Source organism: Rhinatrema bivittatum, chromosome 4 (genome assembly GCF_901001135.1).
Source record: "Rhinatrema bivittatum chromosome 4, aRhiBiv1.1, whole genome shotgun sequence".
In the NCBI taxonomy this organism is placed as follows: domain Eukaryota; kingdom Metazoa; phylum Chordata; class Amphibia; order Gymnophiona; family Rhinatrematidae; genus Rhinatrema; species Rhinatrema bivittatum.
The window spans coordinates 87,711,017-87,730,120 of NC_042618.1; the positions used below are offsets into that span (position 1 = coordinate 87,711,017).

The following is a 19,104-nucleotide window of genomic DNA, read 5'->3' on the forward strand; positions in this document are numbered from 1 at the left end:
AGTACCAACTTAACAGTAGCCCAAGGGCTCACTACCCTCACTTCGTGACAGTCTTCAATTAAATCTCTATCCATTTCTTCTACATGCGAAGGTAGTGTGCAAATCATACCAGTGTAAATGGATGTTCCATTCCCTCTTTCCAGAGTAACTCATAGTGCCTCCTCATCTCATAAGACATGTGGTACTGTTGCTTTAATATTTTGTATATATATCACCACTCCCTCTCTCAATCTTCCTATGCTGTCCTTCCTGAATATAGTATAGACTGGTTTAACTGTATCCCAGTCATGTTCTCTGTGTACCATAAATATTTCCAAGCCAGCGACTTCCATGCTTTATTTCCATGACCATTAGTGGTCATGGATGATTTTCAGCTTTAAGTTTCTTTATGTAAGGATTGTAAGACTGCATTGTCAGCCCTTTTTGATTGGCTTGCTAACGTGTACACTTAAGCTGTAAGCAATTTTCTGATGCTTAATGCAGTTAATATAGAAGTCATTCAGGTGGGTAGGCCATGGTCCATTGATCTAAATCCATCAATGGATACTTTTCCTGTGGATTATTCCCTGGTTTGTAATTTGTGAGTTACTGTTAATTGTGAATTTATTAATTTTTATATCACATTGGTTTACATTCAGGTACTGTAGGTATTTCTCTATCCCCAGAGGGCTTACAATCTAAGTTTGTACCTGAGGCAATGGAGGGTAAAGTGACTTGCCCAGGGACACAAGGAGCGACAGCAGGACTTGAACCCTGCTCTCCTAGTTCATAGCCACTGCTCTAACTACTGGGCTATTCCTCCTCCTATAAATCCCTACCTGGCGTAGTATTTACCCTCACTCTTAACAGTGGTTTTTGGGCTACTTTTAGCACAGAAATCTTAATGGTATCCCTCATGGATGATCTGTCATTTGTTGGATGGGGGAACCAGCTCAGTGGTTGTGATCTTAAACATTACAGCCACTTTTGATGCCTTGAATTTTGATATGTTAATTAGCTGAATGATATTGGAATTACAGGTCCTGCATTGAGGTATTTGACTTCATTTCTTTTTCTTCGGCATATTTTGAACCACAAGGATCCTGTCTCCTGTATTATTTAATACATATCTGAAACCTCTGGCAGATTTAATAAGGCAATGAAATCTGCATTATTACATCTATGCAGATAAAGAACAACTACATAGGACATTAGGGGCAGATACAGGAATTACAGTGGACACCTTGAATGTTGGATTAAGAGATATTCAGGGATGGATGATTGAAAATAAATTGGCCGTGAATCCCAGAAAGAGTGAGAGATGTTTTATAGGGAAATCTCCATTATCAGAGTTGAATTTACCAATTATAGTGAAGGAGACAATGATTCCATTAGTTGAAAGAGTAAAAAATATGACAATGATGCTGGAAGAGCATATTACACTGTTTCTAAAGGGATTTGTTTTCCATCTGCAGACTATCATATGCATCCTTTTCTAACTCAATCTAGTCTTCACATATTGGTATATGCATTAATTCTTTCAAGGATAGACTACTGTAAAACGTCTATATTGTTATTTGCTGTTAAAAAAAAAGATCTTAGTAAACTACAGTTTACTAAGTTGATTGAAAAATTGCAGCTAGGCTAGTGAATGGATGTGAGCACAGGGAGCGGTCAGCCCTGTACCGAAGTCTCTCCATTGGCATCTGATAACGTTTTGGGTTCAAGTAAAGGTTTTATTCCCGGTTTACAAATTGCTCATGCGTTAAGGACCATATGGATATATCCTCTCTCTCAGATAATGCATTTTTAATAAAGTTTTCCAGCTTGTTTTCTCATCAGTCTACAAGACAAAGGGAGGACTGCCTGACACAATAAGTTTTTATAGAGACACAGAGAACTCTCTTTAACTGTGAATCATAAGGGGCTAAATTAACCCTTTCCCATGCTTCTGCAAAACTGTACCTCATCATTAATTCATTCTCCTTTTGCCTTATCCTGATAGCCTCACCTCTTGGCTCCATCCGCAACATTTAGAGTCACTTGCAGAATTCAGAGACCTGTCTTTTGCAGAGTGAGAGAGGGGCTATTGTACTCAGAGTGGAAAATGACCAGGAGAGGAATGGTATCCCAAAGCACAGCACTGAGCCAGACAACACAGGGCTGGGACAAAGCTCTGAATCATTGCCACCTCTCTCTCCTGGCTGAAGTTTGGAGATGCCAGGGACGATCTGCGGGTGTTGCTGGCTGTTTTTGTCTGTCTAACAGTCAGGATACACTTCAGAAGGGTGTGGCTGACTTATAGCACAAGTTGAAGAACTGCATGCCCAAGTCCAGGAGAAGGACTCTGCTTTAGATCCAGGAAACTGTGTTCAGTGTCAGTGTGTGTTCATAGTGGAGGCAAACAGGGATCAGATGGAACAGACATAATCTACTGAAAATTACTCAAATCACAAGGGGAGAAGAAAACCCCTCTAATGAGGACATTTATGATTCTGATGCAATATAAGCGCTTACCAGTGCTGAAGTTTTAGAACCTGAAAAGAGACAGGGAACCGAGAAGTTAAAGGGGTTGCATAATAAGGGGAGTAGATGACAGAGGAGGCTGTATGTGTCCCTGATACACAGACACAAGTAGAGAAGAATTCTCGCTCCTATAGTCCGAAGGAATTACTTTCTTTAGGTAAAGCTTACAGGCAGGTAAGCAGGGGAGTCTCCCCTCTAATGCTTCTTAAGACTGTGGAAATGTGGAGCTACTAAGTTGACCTTTACAGCATATGAACTGGATTTATTGGGACCCCTATGTACCTCCAGCTCTGTCTGAACAAAGTTAATATCCACAATTAGGCAAGGTGACAGGGAGTGAGATTTGCCCACCCTAGGGGATGGTATCATGGCATTTTTGTGGAAACTGTACCCCAATGAGGGCTCCTGGACTTCAGAGAAGCTGTTCAGGGAATTGAATTCCTTAGCCGATGGCATTAAAGCCTTGTAGTTTTGGCCCTACTCTGTGCTATTGTTAAGCCCTATCCTGTAGAGAGGATGTTAGAGAGGCAAAAGATGGGTGACTGGTCCTAACAAAACTGAAGTTGGCCTGCTGATACAAATAGTGTTAGTCACCACACCCCAGGGTGATAATCAAGATTCAGATGATGAGGTCTTGATTTCCTTTCAGAGCGTCTAGTAGGGTATGAAGATGGGGGATTAAAAAAATAGAGTCTTGCCCCAAGAAATTTAAGTGATTCTAATCAGAAGGACAAGTAGCCTGCCTTACCCATTTTCTCTGGTTAAAAAAAAGAGTGTTTTGCTTACCCCTCTCCTTCTTTAATCAGGGGAATACTGTCCTATAACTGTGTGCCTTATGATTAACCCGCCGAGACCAGCGACGTGCATTCTTCTGGTCCAGATCAGCGACAGCAACTTCTCTCATCAGGCTGGAAAGTTTATCTTTACTACTGATAAGTTTAGTCTTCATCTTTAGTCCTGTTATATATGCAGTGAAATATTACAAAAGACTGTTTTGTTTAGTGAAGGAACTTCTATATTGTAGAATGAGGACATAAGCAGTATTGTAGCTGAATGTCGGCCTAGAAAGAGAGACTGTAATTTAGCAATATGAAGCTGCCTTAGTTATTGGACTTATGAATGCATGGTGGAGGAATGAGGATAAGTCAGATAATAGTTATGTTGAAGAGCATTTAGCAGATGTAGAAAACAAGGAACAGTACCATGTTCAAAAAATGTGATGGTGTTAAAATCTAGATTTCTTACCCTATACCTTTATCCCCACTGCAGAAGTCATTGTTGAAGTCAAAGGGGACACTGTGTGGGTTGTCAAAGCCAAGTCTTCAGAATGGATTTGTCTCTCCAAGGACCAATGCCAACACAGAGACTCAGGGGACGACTATGCTGCCCACTTTGGGCCGGATTTTAAGATTTAGGTGCGGGCGTAGATTTGTGCGCGCAACCCGGCATGTACAAATCTACTCCCAATTTTATAACATGTGCGTGCAGCCGCGCGCATGTTATAAAATCCAGGGTCGGTGCGCGCAAGGGGGTGCACTGAGCCGCGCAGCCTTCCTCCGTTCCCTCCGAAGCTGCTCCGAAATCGGAACGGCCTCGGAGGGAACTTTCGTTCTGCCCCCCCCCCCCCTTCCCTCCCTAAACCACCCCCTTACCTTTAACTTAGAAGTTGCGCCTGTCTCTGGGCAGGCATAGGTTGTGCGCTGGCCCGCAATCCCGGGCACAGCGACAAATGGCCACTGTGCCTGGAGACTCCGGCCCCGCCCCACCCCCGGACCGCTCAGACCACTCCCCCCCCCCCTTTTTCAAGCCACGGGCCATACGCACGTAACCCTTTTAAAATTCACCCCTTTGTGTTCATCTTTACTACTCTATAGGGTCTTTGGTTACTGCTATGAACTCTCTTTAACTTTTCTCTCTTTGATGCGCACCTCCAGAATGCTAATGAGAGATGCACTACGTGCTTTGCAGGCTGGCATGACTCCAAAGATCATTACTTTCTAATGTACTTTCAGGATTAAGGCCTTAAGATTTTTACTTAGTTATTGGCTTGATTATCTTATGTATTAAATTGCTGTTATAATGCATTATCCTATTGCCCCCCCCCGGCACCCCCATTGTATTCTCTCAGTTTTGCAGAAACCTTTTTGATGGCACATGGGAAAGGGTTAATTTAGCCCCTTATGATTCACAGTTAAAGATTGCAGTTGCAGTGAAACATAGAAACAGAAATGACGGCAGAAAAAGACCAAACAGACCATCCAGTCTGCCCAGCAAACTCCCACACTTATTTTCCCATATTTATCTGTTTCACCGACCAACAAGTTCAGGGCCCTTGTTGGTAACTGTTTGATTCAAATTTCCTGCCACCCCCTGCCATTGATGCAGAGAGTAATGTTGGAGTTACATCAAACGTAAATCATAAGGCGTTATGGGTAGTAACCGCCACAGTAGACAAGTTACCCCGATGCTTGTTTACCCAGCCTGCACAGATCCATTCCTTGTTGGATGTTGTCTGAATGAAAATCCTCTTTTCCACATTTTCCCCTGCCGTTGAAGCAGAGAGCAGCGCTATATATGCATTCAAAGTGATGTATCAGGCTTAACTGGTTTAGGGTAGTAAATGCCGCAAATGCCCCCAATTTTATTTGTTTACCCAGACTGTATTTCAGTCCTTGTTGGATGTTGTCTGAATGCAAATCCTCTTTTCCACATTTCCCCTTGCCATTGAAGTAGAGCAATGTTGGAGTCGCATTAACCGTGCGAAGGTTTATTGAGTAAGAGTAGTAATCACCAGGTAGTAGCCTCCATTCCAGCAAGCCACCCCCATGGCTCTTCTCTTCATTCACATCCTCTAGCCTTTATTGATCCACCATGTTTATCCCATGCCCCTTTGAATTCCTTCACAGTTTTAGTCTTCACCACTTCCTCCGGAAGGGCGTTCCTGACATTGGTTCTGAGTCTTCCTCCCTGGAGTTTCAAATCGTGACCCCTAGTTCTGCTGATTTTTTTTCCAGCAGAAAAGGTTTGTAGTGACTTTGGATCATTAAAATCTTTCAAGTATATGAAAGTCTGTATCATATCACCCCTGCTCCTCCTCTCCTCCAAGGTGTACATATTTAGATTCTTCAATCTCTCCTCCTAAGTCATTTTATGAAGACCATCCACCTTTTTGGTCACCCTTCTCTGGACCACCTCCATCCTGTCTCTGTCCCTTTGGAGATACGGTCTCCAGAACTGAACACAGTACTCCAGGTGAGGCCCCACCAAGGCCCTGTACAAGGGGATCATCACTTCCTTTCTCTTACTAGATATTCCTCTCTCTATGCAGCCCAGCATTCTTCTGGCTTTAGCTATTGCCCTGTCACATTGTTTCACCAACTTCAGATTGTTAGACACAGTGAGTTCTCAGTGTCTCTGTAAAACACTTACTGTTTCAGGCAGTCCACCCTTTGTCTCGTAGACTGATGAGAAAGCAGGCTGGAAAACTTTAAGAGCACAGAGAAGAAACAAAGAATACAGTATATTGGGCAATTTGGCACACACATATAACATAAGAAATTGCCATGGCATGCCATTTGGCACACCACATATAACATAAGAAAAGGTCCATCAAGCCCAGCATCCTGTTTCCAACAGAGGCCAAACCAGGCCACAAGAACCTGGCAAGTACCCAAACACCAAGAAGATCCCATGCAACTGATGCAATTAATAGCAGTGGCTATTTTCTAAGTCAACTTGATTAATAGCAGGTAATGGACTTCTCCTCCAAGAACTTATCCAAACCTTTTTGAACCCAGCTACACTAACTGCACTAACCACATCCTCTGGCAAATTCCAGAGCTTAATTGTGCATTGAGTGAAAAAGAATTTCTCTGATTAGTCTTAAATGTGCTACTTGCTAACTTCATGAGTGCCATCTAGTCCTTCTATTATTCAAAAGTGTAAGTATTCACATCTACCCGTTCAAGATCTCCCATTATTTTAAAGACCTCTATCATATCCCCCCCTCGGTATTCAAGGTGCAGTCTCACCATGGAGCGATACAGAGGCATTATGACATTTTCCGTTTTGTTAACCATTCCCTTCTTAATTCCTAACATTCAAAGACATATCCACATGCCCATGCTATATTAGAAACTCTGAGTATTCGCATATCTGTGGTTTAAAGGACAAATGAGTAAAGAATGGAAGGGTATTCCTGGGCAGGTTTCAGAAGTACATGCAGAAGAAGCATTTGTAAATGGTGAACACACAACTTACATGCATATCTTTACACCTGCTAATTATTTCACAGAACTGAAATTGCAGTTGTAATTTGTGTGCAGTTTTTGGATAGGAAGTCTGGTTAAATAGTGGGGGGAGGGTCAGTCAGGGTGAAACGGTAAAGGGTCTAGATGAATTTGTGGAGAAGTAGGCAGAGTACACGCATACTTTATAAAATACTTTTCTCTGTACATAAACTGTAGTAATTACATGTACATATAATATGCATGCAACTGTGCGTCTTCCTGCATTAGAAAAATATGCACATAATTAAACATATGTGAGTACTTTTGGGGTGAAGATATACAATATTTTATAAACTTGTGGCTGCTGCTGCAGTTTATGAAACACAGAAGTGACTTTAGACACCCTGATTTATGTATGCATGTGCTGACTTTCACATACTTTTGAAAATGACTCTATTAAAGTGTCCCTTTTTACAGTTAAATGCTACTGCAGTAGTTTAGCAAATGTTGCTTACCTGATGTAACAGGTGTTCTCACAGGACAGCAGGATGTTAGTCCTCACAAATGGGTGACATCGAGGATGGAGCCCACCACGGAAAACTTCTGTCAAAGTTTAATAGAACTTTGACTGGCCCCTACTGGGCATGCCCAGCAAGGCACTGACCCTGCAGCCAGCAGGGTCTCCCTTCAGTCTGATTTTCAAAGCTACAGGCAGTGCCTAAAAAAGTAAAAACTAAACGAACCCAACACCGCGGGGTGGCGGGCGGGTTTCGTGAGGACTAACATCCTGCTGTCCTGTGAGAAACACCTGTTACATCAGGTAAGCAACATTTGCTTTCTCACAGGACAAGCAGGATGGTTGTCCTCACAAATGGGTGAGTACCGAGCTGAGGATGTCCTGGCTTGCACACCAAATGCACCCCAACGACGTGGCAGGCGGCACAACAACTGGGGTGGAATTTGGGAAAGGGCATCCGCACCCTACTGGGAAGGTGGAAGGGTGTGGTACATCATGTTGGAAAAAGGTTACGCAAGACAGATTGGCCGAAGATGGAGTCCTGTCTTCCAGCTTTGTCCAAACAATAGTGGGCTGCAAAGGTTATGGAGAGAACTCCAGGTTGCAGCCTTACAGATGTCAGGAAGCGGCACCGATCGAAGGTGTGCCACTGACGTCGCCATGGCCCTCACAGAGTGTGCTTTACACGGTCTTGAAAAGGAATGCCAGCTTGCTGATAGCAAAAAGAAATGCAGTCCGCCAACCAGGAGGAAAGAGCCCCTGCTACCCACAGGTTGTCCCAACTTGTTAGAATGGAAGGAGACAAACAATTGAGTGCTCTTCCTGTGAGCAACTGTACGGTCTAGATAAAACGCTAGAGCTCGTTTACAGTCTAGGGTATGCAGAGTCTGTTCCCCAGAGTTGGAATGGGGCCTGGGAAAAGATAGGTAGTATGATGGATTGATTGATATGAAACTCCGAAACTACCTTAGGTAAAAATTTAGGGTGAGTGCGGAGCACCGCCCTGTCTTGCAGGAGTTTAGTGTAAGGCGGATAGGTGACTAAGGCCTGTAACTCACTAACCCTGCGAGCTGAAGTGATAGCCAATAGGAATAATACTTTCCATGTGAGATACTTCAATTCACAGGAGTGCAGAGGTTCGAAAGGTGGTTTCATTAGACGACCAAGAACCAGATTAAGGTCCCAAGATGGGGCCGGAGGACGTAAGGGTGGCTTCAGATGGAGCAAGCCTTTAAGAAAGCGTGTCACCAGGGGTTGTACTGAAATAGGGACACCTGCTATACCGTTATGGAAGGCGGCTACCGCACTGACATGCATCCTAATGGAAGAGGTCTTTAGACCGGATTCTGATAGGTGCCATAAATAGTCCAAGAACTTAGAGATTGGACAGGAAAGGGGATCAAGGGACTGAGAAGTGCACCATGATGTGTACCTTTTCCATTTATATGAATAGGATCTTCTGGTGGAGGGCTTTCGTGAAGCTATCAGGACACGAGAGAAACCGAATCCGAAAGGTTAAAAGGCTGAAGGACTAACCTTTCAACATCCATGCCGTCAGGGACAAGGCTTGGAGGTGGGATGGAGGAGGCATCCGTCGTTTTGAGTGAGCAGATGCGGATCCGTTCCCAGAGGGATGTGCCTGCGGATGGAGAGATCCTGGAGTATGGGAAACCACACTTGGCGTGGCCAGTGGGGAGCTATCAGGATCATGGTTCCCCTGTCCTGGCGTAGCTTCACGAGAGTCCTGACAGAAGAGGAAGTGGAGGGAATGCATAAAGCAGACCTGTCGTCCACTTGAGGGAGAAGGCATCCCTCGGCTGAGAGTGTTGGCTCCGAATAAGAGAGCAATAATTGTCTACTTTGTGGTTCTGAGGGGACGCAAAGAGGTCTATGCGGGGAAGACCCCACTTGTGAAACAGAGAGGTCACTACCAGAGGATCGAGTGACCACTCGTGTGGCTTGAAGGACACGGCTCAGCTGGTCTGCCAATACATTGTCTACTCCCGGCAAGTAAGTGGCCCTGAGGGTACATGAATGGGAGAGGGCTTCTGCCCAAATCTGCGCAGCTTCCTGACACAGAAGGAAGGAGCCTGTGCCTCCCTGCTTGTTTATGTACCACATGGCCACTTGGTTGTCTGTCTGGATTAAGATTATCTGATCTGATAGATGATCTTTGAAAGTTCTGAGCGCATAGCGAATTGCTCGAAGTTCCAAGAAATTATCTGGTGTTCGGCTTCCTCTGGCGACCACAACCACATGGGCCCCCCCAACCGATGTGGGAAGCATCGGTGGTTAGGATTACCTGTGGATCTGGGAGGAGAAGGGTAAGCCCCTGAAGAAGATTGACTTGAGTCGTCCACCAGGTAAAGACAGGCGTAGCGCTTGTGTGTAACTGTAACGATGTAGGACAGAGGCTGGAAAGCTGAAGCCATTGGTGTCGCAGAGTCCATTGCGTTACTCTCATGGCTAGTCGGGTCAAGGGAGTAACTTGAACCGAGGATGCCATGTGTCCTAGGAGGATGAGGAATTGGCGAGCTGTGGCAGTGTGTTGAGACTGGAGCTGGCGAGCTAGAGACATGAGAGTTGGACTCGTTGAAGTGGAAGGTAGGCTTTTGCCTGTAAGGTGTCCAAGTCTGCTCCAATGAAGGATAAGGTCTGAGATGGGACCAAGCAAGATTTCTTGTAATTGACAAGAAACCCTAAGGAGAGGAGTGTGTGAATTGTCAACTTTAGGGAGGATTGCACAATTTGAGGGGTGGAGGCCCTGATTAGCCAATCGTCCAGATAGGGGTAGACGTGGACACCTTCCTTCCTGAGAAATGCTGCTACTACTACGAGACATTTGGTAAAGACTCGTGGAGCAGATGCCAGCCCGAAAGGTAGTACTCGGTATTGATAATGGTCGTGGCCTATCAGAAAACGCAGATACTTGCGATGAGATTGTGTTATCGCAATGTGGGTATAAGCGTCCTTGAGGTCGAGAGAGCACAGCCAATCTCCCTTTTGCAACAGAGGGAGCAAGGCGCCCAGGGTTACCATCTTGAACTTCTCTTTGTGCAGATACTTGTTGAGGGCCCGAAGGTCCAGAATTGGACGTAACCCCCCTGATTTCTTTGGTATTAGGAAGTATCTGGAATAGAATCCTTTCCCCTTGTTGACAAGGAGGGACGGTTCTATAGCATTTGATTGTAGAAGAAGGGATACTTCTTGATGTAATTGAGTCAAATGGCTGGGTTAGACTCCATGCCTGAAGGGGCGGGGAGTCTGGCGGAAGGTGTTATGAAGTTGAGGTGGTAAACCCTGTGCGATAATTGCTAGCACCCACTGATCTGAGGTAATCTGTTTCCAACGTGGGTAAGAAGTGATACAGCCGACCTCCCACAGGGATGTGTGGAAGAGGGAGTTGGCATGTGCTCAATACAGGGAAGTCAAAGGCCCGCCGCAGGCCCAGGAGGTGGGGCTACAGTAGGTCTTTGCTTTCTTGGCTGACGAGGCTGAGGCTGTTAGAGGATCGTGCAGGACGAGCCCTAGTTGATGGAGGGGTAAGTAGGCGCGTTCGGTCGAAAGAACGACTTCTTAGAGTCCTTCTTTTGCGGGTGCTTGGAGGTCACCTCAGGTGGGACAGATGAGAGTTGTTTCAACGTCTCATGGTGGTCTTTTAACTCCGCCACAATCTGTTGAATTTGCTCTCCAAACAAATTGTCGCCTAAGCAGGGCAAATCAGCAAGACTATCTTGGACCTCTGGGCGAAGGTTGGATGACTTTAACCAAGCCAACGTCTGGCTGAGATGGCTGTGGCTGAAACCTTTGTGGAAGCATCGAAAATGTCGTAGGCAGTCCTAATCTCGTGCTTCCCTGCCTCAAATCCCTTGTGAAGAAGGGCTTGAAGCTGCGGTTGGTATTGGTCCGGCAACGTGTCAGCATAGTCTTGCATCTGCTTAAGGATGGCTCTGTTGTATTGAGTCATGTAAAGTTGATATGAAGCTATGCATGAAATCAACATAGCTCCATGATACACTTTCCGTCCCACACTATCCAGGAACTTGTTGTCCCTGGTAGGTGGGGTAGAGAGTGCGGCTTAAGACGCTTGGCCTTCTTCTGCGCGGACTCAACCACAACAGAGCGATGATCCAGTTGAGGTTTTTGAAAACCTGGTGCTGACTGGACAAGGTATGTGGAGTCAGCTTTCTTGTTAACTGGTGACACCGATGAAGGAGATTCCCAGTTTTTTCTTGAGCAGATCCAAAAACACCTGGTGTTATAGGGATGGAAGCGATGATTTTTGGAGCATCCAGAAATTGAAGTAGTTCCATCATCTGGTGTCTGTCATCAGCTTCAGATTGTAGTTGAAAAGGTACAACTTCTGACATCTCTTTCACAAAATTAATGAAAGATAGATCCTCAGGAGGAGATCTTTTTCTACTCTCTGTTGAGAGATGGTGGCGAAGGCAAATCTGTGTCAGAAGAGGTATCATCATCATCACCCCAGGTATCGTAGGGATCATGTGGGGCTTGTAGCCCTGATGGACCTGGCTGAGGCTCTGAAGGCATCGATGGAAACCGAGGTGGAATCGGTTGCGGGTAGGTGTAACCAGAAATGGCATCGATGGCTTCGGTGCTGCCGATGGAATCGGTGGCCTGGCGCGGAATCGATGGAGCCGAAGGATTAATCGGTTGGAGAAATACCAGAAGGTACCGATGGAAACTACCCCGGAAGGGGGAATTCGAAACGGTGTTTCTCCTGCCGATGAGAAACACAGTCGGAGACGGTGGTGGTGTCGATGGCACTGGAATCACCGATGGAAGGGCCGTCATGAGTGCCTCCATGCGGCTCAGTAGCGGTGTGCTAGCGCTTGTATCACACGGCTTCGGTGGTCGGTTCTCTCCTCGGTGGCGAAGCCGGTGCCGGCGTCGGTGCCGGGGGGCGGCACTGGAACCGGTGCCGGAGACAGTACCCGATGGAGGTTGTAATTTCTTCATCAGCTTTCGCTCGATGGCCTCCTGGACCAGGCCGGTCCAGTTCTGCCCGGAGGACCAGGGGTAACCATACCCGGCTCGACGGGAGAGGGAGGCTGAGGCAGGGCCGGTAGGGACCACCGTAACCGGTGGGATCACGGCCCCCACACCCCGAGAGGGTGAGGGTTTCCTCGATGCCGGGCGAAACGAGACGTGGAGGGCGTCCGGTCTGTTCGCGGCTTCTTTGTCGGTGGCTCGGCTTGAGCAGAGGTTGATGGCTGTGGATCCTCGACAGGCCGAGACTTGTGCCGTCGATGGCGGTGCTTTTCCTTCCGATCCCCTCGCCCATCCGGGGAAGGGACGGGAGTCGACGGCCGAGAAGCGATCGATGGCGGACGGTCACAGGAGGGTTGACGATGATGGTACAACTTCGACGGTGCCGGTTCCGATGACGTCGATGCTATCGATGACGTTGGGGTGGGTGCATGGAAGAGGAGCCCCATCTTCTCCATTCTGGCTTTGTGACCCTTGGGTGTCATTAAGGCACATTTGGTGCAAGTCAGGACATCATGCTCACTACCCAAACACATTACACAAACCCTGTTGGGGGTCTGTGATGGACATAGTCCGGGTACAATCCGGACAACGACGGAACCCCGTTGCCATGGCTGGAAGCCAAAATTTAGGCTTGGGATCGGTAAGTGCCAACAGGCCTCGAGGGCCAAATTCGACGGCAGTCGATGGAAGAAGGCAAAAAACTTACTGGGTTCCGTAAGATGACTAAAAAATTTGTCGAAGGGAGACCCCTGAGGGGCAAATTTTCTAGGAAATTAATTTCCAAATTCCTGTCAGGAACGTGTTAGAGAGCTCCTTTCACCGCGTGGCAAATGCTGCGCGGAAAAAAGAAGACTGAAGGGAGACCCCTGCTGGCTGCAGGGTCAGTGCCTTGCTGGGCATGCCCAGTAGGGCCAGTCAAAGTTCTATTAAACTTTGACAGAAGTTTTCCGTGGTGGGCTCCATCCTCGATGTCACCCATTTGTGAGGACAACCATCCTGCTTGTCCTGTGAGAATACTTGATATACTCCCAGTGATTTTGTCAAATTTGACTGTATTATGATCACTACTGCAGAGCAGATCCACCAACCTCTACCCCTTGTAGCAGGTCCTGCGTCCTACTGAGGACGAGAGCTAAAGTAGCTGCCCCACTCAATTTCAGGACCATCTGCTCAATGAAGCAGTCATTAATGATATCTAGAAACTTTACTTTCCTAGCATGTCCAGATGAAATAGTGCCCCAATCATATCTGGGTAACTGAAAGCTCTCATTATTACTGTGCTGTTGATTTTATTAGCCTGTCTACTCTATTAGCATTTTACAGTCTGTCTCTTCAGCCAATCATAAAATCTGGAACGTACAGTTTGTTTCCTGCTTGACTCTATGCCATCCTTAACATGTAGTACCACACTTCAATACAGTTTGTACCCTAGAATCACAATATCTCTTTGGTTATTCTCTTTCTGCCAGGTCTCTGAGATGCTTATTCTGACTCTCTCTTCATTTAGTGCCATATACTCTACCATTCCAATCTAACTTTTTACACTTCTGGCATTTGCATACAGACGATTAAAAAGTATGCTTTTGATTTCTACTGACAATCTGCTAATTATTAGCAGTGGATATAAATTGTTCCAAATTATTTATATTTGTCTGTTCTATATTTAAATTGTTCTGGGTACTTCAGCTCTCACCACAACATCTCTATCAGGATACTCAAACTTTCCAGTTTTGACAATAATACCTTTAGAAGATAGCTCACTCTGAACCATATGCTCCTGAGCAAAATTGCCCCATGAACTAGTTTAAATGCTACTCTATCACCTTATTAAACAATTAGCACCAGCAATTTGGTTCCATACATCAAAATAGGCTCCCCCCTTCCCCAAAATGTTCCCCAGTTCCTAAGAAATCTAAAACACTCTTCCATGCACCATCTTGCAGCTCTGAGTGTTGAACAAGAATTATTTCTGGGTATACTACCCTGGAGGTTCAATCTTATTTTGGCTTCCAGAACCTGTCTCCTGCATCTTTCTATGTTCTTGGTACCCCACATGTACAATGACAGCTGCTCCTCTCCCCACCAATCTCTAAAATCCTATCTAGGTGATATATGAGTTTTGCACTTTCACACCAAGCAGACAAGTGACCTAATGATCCTTAAGCCCACCGACTACCCAACTATCTATATTTGTAATGATTAAGTCGCCAAGGAGTCCTATCCCTTCCCACCCTGGGCATTCACCACTGGTTGAGACATCCTAGATGCCAGAAAATAACAAAACCTGCAACACCCAGGAGATGCTCTCATTCCAAGCGACCTTGCAAATCCAATACAGCACATGGGCTATACATAAAGTGGGACAGCTCTACTATGTCCCTGAAGGTCTCCTTTATTTACATCTCTGTATTATCCAGGTTACCTGAGTGAATGACCAGATGTTTCCGAAGACTGGAATACTCAGCAAAGGACGACCACAACCCTTTGCATCACAAAGAAAAGGTTTTTCACCTAAAGAAAATTTCCAATATTATTAACAAAGACCAGCATCATTGAATTTCAATACTATTACCTTACAGCTCTTTTTATGACAAATGCCTTATGGGCTTTTGATAGTAATACTGTTCTAGAGTACTTCTGTACAGCGGTGCCTTAGAAGTCATATATTATTATCCTCAACACTTTGCACAGTTTGCTATGAAACTCCTATAGCTCAAAGTTACTTTATTTATTCGGTTTCTATATACTGTGTTGGAACAAGCCTTCACAACGGTTTACCAGACGTAACAAATTACATATAACAGCTAAAAATTGAAAACTTTATAACAAGAGGGTTACAGACATAACAGCTTATTACAAATAGCAGGTGTTCTCCAATGTTGGCAGGATAGCACTTCACACAAGTGGGTGATGTAATACAATGGAGCCAGAGACAGGTTTCTTCTCTAGAAGTTTCTAGAACTTTATTCATGCTATTACTGAGGATGCACTGCACAGGGTTTAGGTAGAAGCTAACTCCGATGGAAGGAGGGTAGGTTTGCATGAATGGGTGCCCTGCTGTCTTTGTAGAACATCTGTTAAAGGTGAGCAACCTGTCTTCTCAGAAGATAAGACTAGCGGGAATCCCTACTACACGCTGTCCATGAAGTTCTATACAAGACGAAGGAAGTTATTTAATTGAATGTGTGTATTCATGGAATACGTAGGCTCCCTGACATATTCTGAAAATTTGGTGTGTATCGGATGCAATACAAAAAAGGTATGAAGTGGACTGCTTATTACTGGATTTTCAATTCTCTCTGAAATTGAAATGGAATGAATAATTAGGACTTCTAGTCCCTCAACTTCTGTTTTGGACCGTTATCTGACTTGGTTACTTAAGGATCCATAAGCAGATTAGTCTCAATTTGTATTCATTTTCATTTTATATTGTGATAGTATTTTTTTAGAATAAAAAAATAAGCATTGCACACATACAATTTTTGTACTACTCATACTGCCATTGCAAAAATTAATTAGAATTATTGAAAAATAATTATTGATGAAAGGGAAAACCTCAGACAGTACTTGCAGAGTTCCAAATTTCTGCAGTACTCAGCAACAAGAGTTTATCTCCAACTGCCATCAAGGGAAAAAAAAACCTTTTCCTGCATCACTTTAAAAAACTGCAATAATGGAGTTTTTTTCAAAAAACTTTTCATTAAAGAACCCTTTCATTCATTACTTAAAAAAGTGCAATAGTGCAATCTTTTTCTCTTTTTTCATTTACTTTGGAGGTTTCATTAAATCAAGTAATACCACTTGTCAATTCTTTTTTTGCAATCCACTATCATTAACCCAGCTCAATTTATATTATCAAACATCAATTTGCTGATTTCTAAGCAGCAAATGCAATACTTATCTTAAAGAAAATTGGTTATATTTTGGACTAATGATAATGGCTTTCTATTGAGTCTGGAAAATACAGAAGTTGTTGTTATCTCTCACATTCCGTCTGCAACCCCTATATTTCCTTTACTTATTGATGAGGTTTCCATTCCTTTTTTAGATGTTGCTTGGAATTTAGGATTTCAGTTTGATTCTGCTTTTAAATTTTATGTACAGTTGAGATCTTTGGTAAAGAAAGGGTTTTTTAAATTACAAAAACTGCGTTATGTAAAATACATTTTGGATCGCAATGATTTTACAGCTTTGGTGCAAGCCTTTGTGCTATCAACGACCAATTACTGCAATGCTTTATATAGAGGCCTTCCTAAGTGCCATGTAACTGCTTTGCATATGTTTCTGAATGCTGTCGTTCGTCTAGTCTCTGGTTGCTCATTATGAGATCATATCATAACCAGTTTTGAAATCCTTACTTTGGCTTCCAATATTCCAGAGGTTGAAATTTAACATTTTAATGCTATCTTTTTGAATTTTGCATGAAGAGTGTCCCTCTTATCTAAAAGATCTTTTAAAGCGGTATCGTCCCTCTAGAGAATTACACTTAAGAGCATCTGTTTTTGTTGGAAGCCCCTGGTGTAAAAGGGATTCGATTGAAGGAAACTTGTACGTGAGCCTTTTTTTAGAGCTGCCCCTGGATTATGGAACAACTTACCCTTATCTTTGTGTCAAGAGGATGATTATAAAATATTTAGAAAACTTAAAGCATATTTATTATTTCGGGAAGCATTTGCTAGCTGTGGCTAATCATTTTTATATGATTTGTTTAATGTTTTGTTTTATAGTGTTCTTTTTTTTTTTATTTTGTTTGATATTATATGTCTATGTTTTGTAATCTGCCTAGAACAATGTTTGGCAATTAGGCAGAATAGAAATTGTTATTAAATAAATAAGTATATATGCCAGTGATGTGGACATCTTCCTCATCTGTAAAAAACAGAGTGGTTACCACTTCTTCCGAATTCCCTTTACTTCTCAGCCTTTTCCTTCAATAGCCAGGGCGCAAGACAAAAAGAGTTTGGGATCATCCACAATGGCCAGACCTTGAGGGAACAGACCCTGTACATGGCACAGTTTCAGAGGTTCTTCCAATTGAGTCTCATGAGGTCTGCATACCACAGGCACCTGGGCCAGATCAGTGCAGCCAAGATCACCCTGACCCCAATGCTTTTCTATTCTTTGAATGACCTGACCCTACCATTGGCCATGGTTGAAACATGAAAAGAAACACTTAAAGAGGCCAATGCTGAAAAAGTGCATCTACTCCAAGCTGCCTCTTGTCTTCAACTGAAGAAACTTTAATACCTTTACATTTCTATAAGTGGCCATGAGATCCCAGCTCAGCTCACCCCATCTGCAAATTATCATGGCAAAGAATGAGTCCACCATTTCCCACTCTCCTCAATTCACAGTGTGCAGATTCAAAAATATCTGTCCTGTGTATTTTCCATTCTGGCTATGTGAGAGGCTGAGATCATTTGTAAATGTAACTCCACCCACTAGAACATCACTGGGAGACTTCTTGTACTTCTTTAACAATCACTGTCACATCGTTGGAAAATATCCTCTCAGCTTTCCTTCTACCTTGGGTAAGAACTTATGGAGAACTTTTCTTGTAGACCTTGTTTAGAACTGACTGATGGACTACAAAGCCTTCATCAGATTCCAGAGGGACCTGGCAATGCTCTCTCCATCCCATCACACTGGCATCTGTTATCATGACCATTCAATCCAGTGCTTCCAAAGGTTCTCCTTTGTATAGATTCTGCACAAAGAACTACCATGCTAGGCTGATTCTGGCACATGAACTCGGAGGCAACTTCATTTCGAAGTCCTGTGACTGAGCTTTGCAAAGGAAGCAGGCGGTCCCAGCCAAGGCACTAGGTCTAGAGCCACTGCCATGGATACCAGAATCTGCAAATAATCCCACACTCTGGGGGGCTTTAACTGCAACAAGCTCCAAACCTGTATGATAAGCTTGAGAATCTTAAGAACATAAGAAATTGCCATGCTGGGGTCAGACCAAGGGTCCATGAAGCCCAGCATCCTGTTTTCCAACAGAGGCCAAAACCAGGCCACAAGAACCTGGCAATTACCCAAACACTAAGAAGATCCCATGCTACTGATGCAATTAATAGCAGTGGCTATTCCCTAAGTAAAATTGATTAATAGCCATTAATGGACTTCCTCCTCCAAGAACTTATCCAAACCTTTTTTGAACCCAGCTACACTAACTGCACTAACCACATCCTCTGGCAACAAATTCCAGAGCTTTATTGTGCGTTGAGTGAAAAGAATTTTCTCCGATTAGTCTTAAATGTGCTACTTGCTAACCTTCATGGAATGCCCCCTAGTCCCTTCTATTATTCGAAAGTGAAAATAACCGAGTCACATCTACTCGTTCAAGACCTCTCATGATCTTAAAGACCTCTATCATATCCCCCCTCAGCCGTCTCTTCTCCAAGCTGAACAGCCCTAATCTCTTCAGCCTTTCCTCATAGGGAAGCTGTTCCATCCCCTTTATCATTTTGGTTGCCCTTCTCTGTACCTTCTTTTCCTTTGTCATAAAATGTTTGGTGCTCTGGGTATTGAAACTCACTCTCAAATACTCCAGAAACTGAGAAGGTTCCAACTTGCCTCTTGGAAGAAAGTTTACCATCCACTCCAGTTCCTGAAGCAGCTGAACTATTTTGGCTTTCACACGGATCAGCCAAACGTTGAAATACTTTCTCCATGTAGAGAGCTGCCACCACTAACACTACCTTCATCTTGAAGCAGTGGTTAAGCCAAAAGGCAGTGCCCAGAACTGGTAGTATCCTCCCAGAACTGCAAAACCTGAGAAACTTTTGGTGAGCTGATCAAATGGGTTTATGGAGTTACACCTTGGATAAACCCAGA

At 44.1% G+C, this 19,104-nt stretch overlaps 1 protein-coding gene across 1 annotated transcript in view; it reads right to left on the reverse strand.

Moving 5' to 3' along the window:
- The window catches only part of ZNF410 (zinc finger protein 410), a 146,526-nt gene that overhangs the window by 59,608 nt on the left and 67,814 nt on the right, over positions 1–19,104 (reverse strand). The window contains 2 exon segments of the mRNA XM_029598452.1: positions 14,687–14,734; positions 14,737–14,775. Coding sequence (XP_029454312.1) covers positions 14,687–14,734; positions 14,737–14,775 — 87 coding nt within the window.